Source organism: Balearica regulorum, chromosome 4 (assembly GCF_011004875.1).
Source record: "Balearica regulorum gibbericeps isolate bBalReg1 chromosome 4, bBalReg1.pri, whole genome shotgun sequence".
Classification (NCBI taxonomy): Eukaryota; Metazoa; Chordata; class Aves; order Gruiformes; family Gruidae; genus Balearica; species Balearica regulorum.
The window spans coordinates 27,894,301-27,906,109 of NC_046187.1; the positions used below are offsets into that span (position 1 = coordinate 27,894,301).

An 11,809-nucleotide genomic window follows, 5' to 3' on the forward strand; every position below is an offset into this window, starting at 1 on the left:
CCTGTGGCATCCGCAGTCTCCTGCGGCAATAAGTTAGACAGTTAACTACAGATCTGTCTGTATTATATGACAGTAATGTTTAGAGACTTCATGGTGCCTATGTCTTTGTGTTTACAATCCAATTTCAGACAAAAATCAACAAACTGGTGCAACAGTGGTGGATGAGAGGGAGAGTAAAAAGTTTAATGGAAGGATTTGCTTGTCAGCTAAAACTGCCATGTCAGTATCAATCTGATTTCATTTTCCAAATATTCTGCCTAAGGCCTCTTTCTCAAACTGTGCATCATTTCTTTCAGTTTTTGTAGAAGTGCGTGATATATATGAGGTTGGCTTCTCACTGCCCTCTGCCAATCTATATGAGCCCACAGCTCTTCCTCCATCGGGAGAGGTGTCTCAAGGCAGGACCACAGGTAAAGGGGGTCATGTCGCACTTGCAGCTGCGCAGTTAGCAGCGCTTTTTTCACCGCACCAAATATTTTATTCTACGTCCCTTCATCTCCCACTTTTTGCAGTTCATTCATATACTTATCAAAGTAGACAAATGCACAATGCATTTTTAATTCATTATCAGACAATTATTGCCATAGTACCTATACAATTGGATCAACCGATACCTTTATGCAAGGTGCTGTGTAACTGTATTGTGAGAAGCTGATGGTTCAAGTCCCTCTTGATACCTTCCTAGCGTGCAACAGTAGTTGTTGTGTCATCCTCCCCTAAATGCATAATCCGGAATTAACAAAAGCCAGTTTTTCACTGATGATGTTCTCCAGCAATTTTGCCTTCAAAGCATGCAGGTAACCTATCTAGACTGGTTGAGCACCACTACTGCTGTGCATATTTGCTCCATTGGCAAAACAGTTTGGTGTGAAATAATTTCTTCAGTTGATTAAAATATCATCTGTTTTAACAAAATACTAAACACAAGTATTTGTTTTTCATTTCCCTCATGGGAAGCAAGGTCTGTTCCATTGTTTTTGGTGGGTGATGGTTTTGGAGCAAGTTTGGTTTTTTGCAGTCTTGGAATTTATTTCTGTCAGTTAAGGCTGTGTTGAAATCAATAAAAATGTCTTCCCGCTTGCAACTAACCTGCTCTTTGTGTTGCAGCTGGATATTTAGCACAACATCAAACTGCTGAGCCATTAGACTCCAAATTTGGTTTAGACACCTCTCTGTGCAGTCTTAAGGTGAACTGCAGCCCTGTATCTAAAACCGCGTTTTACTCTCGTTACTCTTGAACAAAGAGCATCTGGGTGACCATTTCTTCTTCAGTATATAATTGTTCTGTCTTCATCACTGAATTGTTAGTTGGCACTAATAGTTATAGACCCTGTAATGCAAATATCTGCAGACACATTTGCAACCAGGGAGTAGCAATAACTTGGTATTGTTTCAGAATTCTTGCAGGCTCCTGCCCCTGTGGGAGCACAGTGGCAAAACAACCCAGGGCATCCCTACCTGCATTGAACCCTCACTGGACAATCACTGATATTTCCAGGGGAACATCGACCCCAGCAGTAGTTTGTGGCAGTTCACTGTTTTCAGGGATTGTATATATAGCACCAGGAAGTCTGGAGCCTCTCCTTAGACATGTTATTTTCCTGTGGTGCAAAGCATCGGTCTTCCATGTAAGTCTGCCTAATTTCTAGCATAGGCAGAGCAACCAGCTGAGAGTGGAACTGATAACAAAGTATTGATATTTAATACAACTATTGAATATTATCTTCTCCATGGTAATATATTTCTCAATTGATTTCTCCTACACCTTCTTTTTTAAATAATCTTGCCAATTTCTCCCTTTTATGCCCTGTTAAATCTTCTGTATATTGAACAAGGAAGGTAAAAACATGCAGAAGGAAGAAATAATAAAGGAAGAAATAAATAAAAATAAATTAAAAGGAAATGAGAGTTCTTGAAAATGTCATTCCTTTGTTAGTACAAAACTATACAATATTTGAACTGGTTCATTTTACTTCAGCTTTTCAAAATAAGATTTTTATCTAATAAAAACATTTATCTTTTAACCAAAAATGTATAAATCTGGTTGAAATGTTTCATTTTTTTCTACCAGAAACTTGTGCTTTCCTTTTCTCTAAAAAATTATATTATGAATTACTGAAATAGTTGCTGAAGGCCTTTTTACCTGAAATTTAACATCACCAGAACTTCTGAAGCTCTAACTTAGCAACACTTTATAGTATTTTTAAAATATTTTTATCCAAAATTGAACACTTGAGAAGCAAACACGATTCCAGCACATTATTCTTGAACAATTTTCAGTGTTTCTCACTGAACCCCGTTAGATGACAAGTTTTCTACTCATCTCCGAAAGGCTGCCCTTAAAATTAGAGAGCGCTTTTTGCTGCCGAGAAAAACTGTCTGAAAACCATTGACGAGTCTTTTCTATTTTCTTCAGGAGTGCAACTATTTAATTTGACTGCTAATTATTTAAATGCCAAATCAGTGAATTTGTTATAATCCTAATTTGTATTACCATTTTCAACCCCAGGCTATAGATCATATGCAAGCTTTTTAATACATATTCACTTTTGCTAGAATGTAGTACGTCTCTTTCCTGCTTCTCGTGTATGCGTCAGGCATTACATTGTCTCCCGCAGGTGAGCAGAGAGGCAGAAGGCAGTTTCCTGGAGGCATTTGGGTTTTCCCACCCTCGTGCCTGTTTCCATGGGGCTCTGTCCAGTCTGGGGATGCCATTCCCTGTTCATCTCCATATACGAACTTCTGACCCAAAGAAATCCCACTGCTGTTTCTGGGACACGTGTTTGGAAATAGGACAATTGTGATCACATGCTCATCTGGAGGCTTATTTGTCTGCCTGTAATTGCAGGCAGCAGCCCCACTTCTCCAGGGAAGGAGGAGTGAGAACTGTCTGTAATCTCTGACTGAAGTTGTTAAATGTTCATTTTCCTGCTTTGGGGGAACTGAGCTGCTGTCAGCGATATTGGCGAAAATTAATTTTATAGTTATATCTTTTTGTAATTTAATGTTCTAATCATACTTAAAAATTAATTAAAGTCTTAGGCCTTTTCTAGCCCCTTGAGAACTACCTTGGAAATACTTTGTGGTAGTAACCCACTGTCTGAGAACAAATCATAGGGGAAATAAGCTATAAAACACAGAGAAAGTAGTAAAAATGTATTGTGTGGACAGGTTTTGCTGGTTAAGTAAGCCTAACAAGGAGACTGGCTGGTTTGTACAGTGGTCGGTGATGTGTTCCCGCTAGGCTCATTTGTCTTTTTGTCTTTGCATGTTTAACTGATGCAAACGTATTTTCTGTTTCTTAGGAGAGCACTCATCTCAGGGGAAGAATAAAACTCGGCAACTCTTCACACCTCAGCAATAAATGCGTAAGTTTATTGCTTTTGTCTTACATCCTGTAATATCAGTGCTTGTTAGTCTCCGTAATACTTGTTAGTCTCAGTATTGTGCCTTGGTAACTAAACAAAAGGAGCAATGACTTCAGTTGGTGGCGGCCTCAAAGGGCAATGGCTTAAACAAAGCTCAGCCTGAACATACCGTCACGAACAGAGTCCCAGGAAAACGGAGGGACTGAAGAAGCCGCTGCTTCACAGAGGTATGCCTTTATAGGCAAAGCATTTGGCTTTAACTGTTCGGCATTTTCTGGTTGTAATTCCCTAGGTGAATTTTCTTTTTGTTTGTGTGAGAAGTAAGACATTTTTAAAGGCAGTTACCTATGAAAAAAGGAACTTGTTACCCAGAAGTGTTCAGTTCCTTTGGTTTCATGAAAAGTCTCCATCTGTTCCATATCGTGCAAAAGCAAGAACTTTAACTGAGGTGGTTTATTACGGCTTGAAATCCTTGGTGGCTAACATGCAAAACTGGCAGGTGTTGGACAGTATTTTTATGCGTGCGAGGGCAGAGACCATCAGAGCACCTCTGAAACCCACTGTTTGTCATGTGGGCGCTGCATTTCCTTCACGTACGAAGCTTTCTCAGGCACCGCAGTCTCCACTTCCCATGGAGTTGCTTCTCTTGGCTGTGGGGAAATGGGGTCCTTTGCTGAGGGTGGGAGAAGGAAGCGGTTGTGGGAAAGGGGCAGGCTGTGGGAAGGGACCTGTGTGACCAGGGTAGTGCAGGGCGGTAGAGGAGAAGGATGGCCTGTGGAGCTAGGTGTCACAGCATATGTGGGATGGACATGACAGAGGCAGCTATGTTGGGCCCGGATGAAGCCCAGCTTTCCACCATCATTGTAGAATAAAGCCCCTCTAGAACGGGTCCCATCGTGCTCCACTGAGAGAGATCTGGTTGACCAGAAATGCGGAGAGACTCTTTTGCAAAACATCTTTGATGGTTTTGGCCCATTCTCGTTTCCCCCAGGATGTACAAACTGAGCTTTCCTGATACCAACAGTAAGGACAAAATAACCTTCTTTGTCCCTTGAATTAGAGCAGCAGAATGCAATTTTGCTTACATTACTGAAAACCCAGAGGTGGTTCTGTTTGTGCAAATTCAGGACAATGTCCTGGACAATGGATTTACTCCTTGTTGTCTGTCCCACGTGGATTTACTCTGTTGTCCATTTCAGCTTACTCTTCTGTTCCTGAACAACTTTACCTGGAATAATAATCTTGAGACACTTTTGTCGTTTCAGATGTGAAGCAGCCTGCTTTATCACAATATGCAGGAACATCTCACCAAAGTTGCAGTTCTACAGGAAATGCGGAACAGCTGAAGCTTTTTACCAGGCAGGACACTTGTGTTAATGACCAGCTCTTGACTTCTAAATCTCAAGTGTCTCCTGTCCCTTCTGGAATGACACATAATTTTTTGATGGCTTAATAACTGGTATATCATATGTATTTATTATTTTCACATATAGTAAAAGCAGGAAAACTTTGAAGAAGCTTGAAGAGAATGTAAAAATCAGGTGAAGTTTGTATAGTAGTTACTAAAAGCATTTTCTGCACATTTGGGAAGGAATATGTCGGCATACTTTGTTGAACTTATGGTAAATAGGGTTCTTTTAATTGTATGTAGCAAAATACAAACAGGGCCTGACCCTTGAAACAGTACTGGGCAAATTGCCACTATGAAAATTAATTCCGTGATTTCCATGAGACTCCTCACTATAGCACACACTTTGCTTGTCATAAATGTTTACAGGATGGGATGCCTGGGTGAAATGCTGAAGTGTGTGCTTTTTTTCTGTGAAGGGGGGAATATACCTTGCACTGAGGCTCTTTGAAGTTCTGTAAATTACTGACTATGACCCTTGTAATGTAGCAGGCAGCATGGTTTATTTTCACCTGTTCCTTGGCTAATTGCATTACGTGTGCTATAAATATGTCTCCTATATAGCCTGGGGCGCACAGTAGGGATCAGCAAGATAAGCAGTTTTACAGATGAACCTTCTTCCCTCTGTTCTGAGTGATGCATGGGATTCCTGTGGGTTATTGAATAACTCTGGAAGTTTAAAGAGTGTTTCAAGTGCTAATTACAGACTCTCTTAATTTCTACAGAGCTGGCAATTCACAAATATCAAGTAGTGCTTCTACCTGCATGTATCCTACTTTTCTAGAACTATAAATGTTTGAAAATTATATTACTGTGAGCATCTGCTCAGACTCAATCCACTGACTCTGGTAGCGTGCCAAGAACCTCCATGGTTTTATTGGTGAATGGAAAGAAGACAACTGGTGGTGTAAGTGCAGGACTAGGAGCCAGGACGATGATCTAAGTGTTGATAGCTATTGATACAATGCTTTTGAGGAACTTCTCTCTCCAATTTCCCTCTCTCAAATAATAAAACTTACCTAGCAGTATGGTAAGAGATTGAGCAGATTTGTTAGTTCACGTTTATACACGAAGCTGAAAAGCGTTCGTTTCCCTGGGCTTGACTGTTGCTCTTGTTTCCACTTTTTGATGGGTCTAATAATCCTCTATCTTAGCAGCACCAAGAGAAACTTTTGATGAAGCTCTATAAAAGATGGGGAACCAACAGGTGTCCTCCATGCTGGCACTGAACTTATGTGGTTCATTCAGGTATTCCTGGATCACTTGGGTTGCTCAGGAGCAGACGAGTCTTGGATGCCTACTTTGGAAAGGTCAGGCCATCTAAAATACGCTAGTTGGCATCTGCAACTATTCAGATTCCTGACAGCTGAAGTTTCCTATGAAAAAAGCAATCATTGTGCATTTTCATGTTGATTAAAAAAAAATTAAAGTATTTTGTAGCATGTTTCATCATATTGAAAGGACAGTAGAAAAAAGCAGAGAAAGATTTTGAAATATGTTTGTGCAAAATTTGTTCAGAAACTACCATGGTGTGTCAAGAAAAAAAAATTAACTGCCTATTAAAAGTTATTCTCTTTGTTAAGCGGCTCTTATTTTTCTCTTTGCAGAAATGCAATTCATTACCCATACTCAATACAATTATTGTTCATTGCTCTACCTTCCTGTAGCACAGAGCGAGCTGAACTTTTTACGGTGAGCCTGGAGAGCCGACATGAGATATTCTGGGCATGGTGATGGCAGGGGGAGCATGAGACCCTGCAGAAAGCACGCTGGGGGTGGCAAGGGGAGTACAGAAAACTCCTCCTTGTGACAAGAGTTCCTGGGGAGAGGGCTTGTTGCAAATCTTGGTACTGGAAAAGTGAAAAACACCAAAGCAGGGGAAGATGTTTGGGCTTTTCATGATAAGGGGCATGGCAGACAACCAAGTTCTCATCGGAAGGCTGGGAAACGTACCTCAAAGTGACTGGTTTGTGTGAGTGGGTGTGAAGCAAAAGAGATGGGTTTAATGGAGAAGAACCTGTGTGGTGGGTTGACCCTGGCTGAGGGCCAGGTGCCCACCACAGTCTTTTTTCGTGCCCCACGTTGGGCGCCAAAAAGGACTGAGGTGGTTTAGCCCCAGCCGCTCGCTCACCCCTCCCCCGGCGGGATGGGGAGGAGAATGGAAAAACAACGGCAAAGCCTCGAGGGTTGGGATAAGGGCAGGTTACTGGGACAGCAAGGGAGAGGGAAACAATCAACAACAGTGCTGATAACAGATAGTAACAACGGGTGATAACAGAGAACGATTTACCGATCCGACGACCGACCGACCCGACGCTCGACCCGTCCCGGAGCCACGCCGACACGCGGAACCCGCCCCTGCCCGACTGGCCCCCTTTTATGGTGAGCATGACGTCACATGGTATGGAATAGCCCCCGGCCAGCTTGGCTCACCTGTCCTGGCTCCTTGGGAAATTAACTCTATCCTTGCCAGAACCAGGACAACCTGTCATCCCCTTAACTCCAGAGGCAACAGAGCTTGTGGTAAAGGCAAATGTATGAACTTCCATCCTTGTGAAGGATCAGGAGGGAACTGATGTTTATATGAAGGAGAGAGGACGAATTTGCTGAAGGATATCTGTCAAGCCCAGAAAGGATTTGGAAGAATATTTGGGGCTCGCTCTTCTGCAGAGCTGGAGATGCTGGAATTGGCTTTAATGGGAGGTGATGAACTGACTGCAGAGAGAACTGAGTTGTTGGCTCAGGTAGATGAAAAAGAAATGAAAAATCAATTGCAGTTGTCTGGCTCAACAGCTCTAGTGTAATACACGTCTGAAAAATCCACTCGAGTTTTTATAGTCACTAGCACTGTAAAAAAAAGAACAAACCCAAAAGTAAAGTTGGTCCTCCACCCACGAGGTTTGTCTATGTGACGATACCGAGGAAAGTGGATCTGCTGTTAGCTGGTGTCAGGAAAGCCTGTGGGGCCCAGGTTTGCCAGCAGAAAGGTGTTTTCAGCACCATTCATCTCAGGCTCAACTTGGGAAGGCTAGTTGCTGTTTTCAAGGATAGAAAAGTTTCCCTGAGCCCATCCCAGAGTCCTAACCCTGTTCAGTTAAAAGGCTTGCAATATTTTGGGAGTGATCAGCTGCAGCACACTGGGATTTTGGACCCAGTCCCAAGCAAGACAGGTGGGCACTAAAGAAGAAAACAAACAAACAAAAAGGTGTGGTACAGTGTATTGACTATTGGTTTTTCTAGTCTAAGATACAGTATCAAGCGACTTATTTGACTCACTTAAGAGAAAAAATACCAGAAAGAAAAAGACTTTGATCATTAATTACAGGAAAAAGGTAGAGAAAACAGCATAGAAAAATGAAAATAATTGTTTCTAAAATGTAGGGACTCAAGAGGTAGGCATTAGGTGCTCTTAAAAATCCCACAAGCAGCTTATTATCCTTCTAAGTACTTAAATATTTATTTTTGCATCTTTGGCCGAGTGCCTTGTGTGAGCTGCTCATGAACAGGTCAGTCTTTCGTTCGTTATTCTGCTTATTGGATCACAGGAATCATTCCGGCCCTCAACACCCCGGGGCCTGTGGTCAGGACTAGTTCCAGGCTGCTAATGACACTGCTCAGAAAGGTGCTTAAATAATAAATACTCCTCAGGGGCCCTCCATTTGGTGTGGGCCACCCAGGATCTGGCTTTTGTGCCGTGCCCCACGGTGGCAACGCTGCTGTTTGCAGCCTGACCTTCGATTTTTGGGCGTAGGAGGCAGCGCAGCGCGCTGGGTATTGAATTGCTGTTGGATTTCTGCGGCAGCGGAGCGCTGCCCGGGGTTCACCCGCCAGAGCATCCCCCGGCCCCGCTGCTGCGCTCCGGCACGCCGGGCACTTCCAGCACACTGCGCCTACGGGCAAAGCGCTCTCCTCGGGAAGCTCTAAACATACATCTTGGGACCTCTCTGGCACCATTAATTATGGCTCCTCAATTGCTTCAAATTAGGACTCTATATCTAATAAAATAAATGAGCTTAAAGATTACTCTATTGATTCCCAATTGAGGCAGCTTTTCAGTTTATGGCCTAGGGCAATCTATAAAATATAGGCTTTAATTAACCCTGATGAATGCAGCTGACGTGAAGCGCCAATACCCTCAAAATATTCAGCACAGACAGCTGAAGGATCTCAGCTCCCTCGTGTCCGCCCTGCACGCTCCCCTGGGTGAAGAGCCGTGGCAGAGGCACTTCCTCACCAGGGGCCAGAAATCCCTCCGGTTCCGTCGCTGGAAGTGCTGGCTATGCCTGTTGACATGCCCCCTGTTTCCCTTCGTCTGGAGGGCTGGACTAGCTGACCTTCAAAGGTCCTCTCCAACCCAAACCATTCTGTGATCCTACCCGCCCATGGCTTTGCAGGTGGCCAGGAGAAAGATCCATGAGCGACCTGCAAGGGGCACCAGGCAGGTCCTGCTGGGCCGTGGGGACCCCGCGCCGTGGTGGGCAGCTCCGGGGCTGTTCTTCAGGCAGCTACAAGTAACCCCTCACCCTGCCGCTGCCAAGCTGTGGCTGCCGCGTGGTGCCGTACCTGGTCCCTGGGAGGATCTCCTGTAACTTCAGGGTATTAAGCAGCTCCAGGTGCTGCACAGAGTTTAGTCTGTTCCTTGAGGTTAAAGCTGCGGCGATGCCTCAGCAGGGCAGCCCCGACATGGGCTCTGATGTGCGTCAAGACACTCACAGGTGGCAAAATTAATTTCTTTCACCAACTGCACATGATCCAGCCTTTTTATCCACCCCTTTTGGTCCCCATGGGCAGACCTTCCAGAGGAGAAAAAAAAAAAAAAAAATGCACCTTCTGCCCAATGTGTGCAAGCACAGGTGGCTGGGTCACACCCATCCCACTCCTCTGGTTTCCGCCTCTGCCCCACCACTGCCATCGTTCCCCTGGGAACTGTGGGACAGCGCTGGGAATGGCCCTTTCCTTCAAAAACTGCCGTAGGGATTTGAACCTGCAGCATCTTTTTGGGAGGCAAAAGGAGCAGCGTCAGGACATCCGGCTGGCCAAGGGTGAAAGGCGAGCCTGTCTGCGGGAAAGAGTGCCCCACTGCCTCGCACAGCGGGGTCTCTGTGGCGGAGATGCCAGCTTTGGGGCCACGTCGTAGCACTCAAGGGTACAGCGCCGAACAGTGCAACCGCAGGACTCGCCCCCCAAAAAACCCTCAATAAAACTGGGAGGGAAGACAGGGCTATGTGGGCAAGGAGCATTTGCTGGTTTTCATCTTTGCTTTGCACGGTGAATTAAGTTCTTCTAGATGTGGTGCTTTCTGATAGAAAAGTAACGGTATTATTGTGCTTTTTATTATTATTAACAACTTTCAGCTTTCTTATTACAGCAGTAGGACACCTCCCCAGTCAGGGTTGCTGTTCTTCTAATGAACACGGCTCATTTGTCTCCCTTCCTCCCTCCCTCCCCACTCTGCTTTTTGTCTGGCTGCTCTTTGGGTAGTAATTTGATGTGTTGAGCTCTCACCACCTCCGCTGCCCCCGGGGCTGAAGTTCTGACGATACTAAACAATTAAAATGCAATGCAATTTCAGGCAGTACAGAACAGCACAGAATAAGCCAGCAAAAATTCAGCCATGCATAACGCTGTGGAGACTCTGTGGCTGTCAGTCTCTGACTCCAGGAGATAATTTGGTTTTTCTAAGAAGCAATAATTGAGCCTTTCACATGTGCCACGGTTATGAACTAGTCAAAAGCCTGTTTTGCTGTGCACCCAGGAGCACCAGATGGATTGGATAGTCCCCGCAGCTCTTCGGGGGCTGCCAGCTTTACACTTCAAGCCTTTTCTAGCTCCTGTACTTGTAAGTTATTCTTTTGACAGCTTTTATGCATACGAGCGCCTTGTCTGAATTTAGCTGGTGAAGTGAGGGAGGAAGGGTGAGGAAGAGCGTGCCGAATGAAACCCGCGTAGCTGCGGGCAGTTCAGAGCCAGAGCTGAACTCTGCTGCTCGCATCCACCCCAGGAAAAATCCACGGGAGAGACAAAACCTCCTCCAACCTTCAGCCCTCAGGGTTAGGGTAAGTGGTGTTTGCTGCGGGTCAGGATGTGGCTGTAGGTGCCCCACGCCAGCCTGTTTGATCACACTCAGATCCTTTCAGTCCTATTTTCATGAACCCCACGCATATACCTTTCCAAAGAAGACTTAGCACAATGGAGCTCAGCAAAGAGCTGCTACTATCAAAAAAGTAATTGGAAGGAGCGTTTGCACCAGGGATTTAAGGGTTTGCCTCAGTGAAGCACACACCTGATGCAAAGGGCAGAGAGGAGGCGAGTGCAGGTACCTGCAGCGGCTCTACACAGAGTGCTGAACATCAGGGCTGCTTGGACTCACAGCTCAAATCCCAAAGGTGGGCTGCAGAAAACCCTAAATGCTGCCCTCTGCTTAGCCAGAGCCCTTGCTCACGGCAGGGGAGCAAAAGAGATGGGATCAGGAGAGAAAACACCTCCTGGGTACAAACCCATTGTGGCTGCCCAGGGCAGCTCCTCTGCCCCGGGCTTTGCCTGGCTGGCTTTCCACACCCCTCCCAGGTACCTCCCTCACAGCCCAAAATCCGTGAGCATTCATTGCAGTCATGGACAGGAGTGACTTCATTCTACTGCACTACGGTGATTTAATCTCTGCTCAACGTCTGCACAGAAGGCCTAGCCTGGAGGACCTCTGGGAGATGGAGACAAAAACGGGACATGGATGTGAACCAGGATGTGCTTTTGTGCTGATGAAGCCGGGTGAGCCATGGCAAGCTTTCATGTTCTTGTGCCATTCTGTACGTGGCCGAGGGGCTAGGAGAGACACCAGGGCACTTGCCCCACAGGGGAGCTTACCCGGAGGCACATGTGCCCCCCATCACCCCGATCATTTCTGCCAGGTGCTGCCATTCTGTGATCACCAGGGAAATTCAGCCCTGAGCACAGCTCGCTGTCCCTCCCAGGTAGGTTTCTTATTGCTGGGGCTGCTTTGCACCCTCCCCCGCGGCAGTAAGTGCTGCTGTTTGCA

The 11,809-nt window shown here is 45.3% G+C and overlaps 1 protein-coding gene across 3 annotated transcripts in view; it reads left to right on the forward strand.

Moving 5' to 3' along the window:
* Positions 1-6,353, forward strand: part of EMCN (endomucin) — a 55,433-nt gene extending 49,080 nt beyond the window's left edge. For all 3 annotated transcript variants that reach the window (XM_075751539.1, XM_075751540.1, XM_075751541.1), the window contains 2 exons: positions 3,306-3,368; positions 4,634-6,353. In XM_075751539.1, the coding sequence (XP_075607654.1) occupies positions 3,306-3,364 (59 nt within the window). In that variant the 3' untranslated portion in view covers positions 3,365-3,368; positions 4,634-6,353. The remainder of the gene's footprint in view (positions 1-3,305; positions 3,369-4,633) is intronic.
* The last annotated feature ends 5,456 nt before the right edge of the window (positions 6,354-11,809 follow it).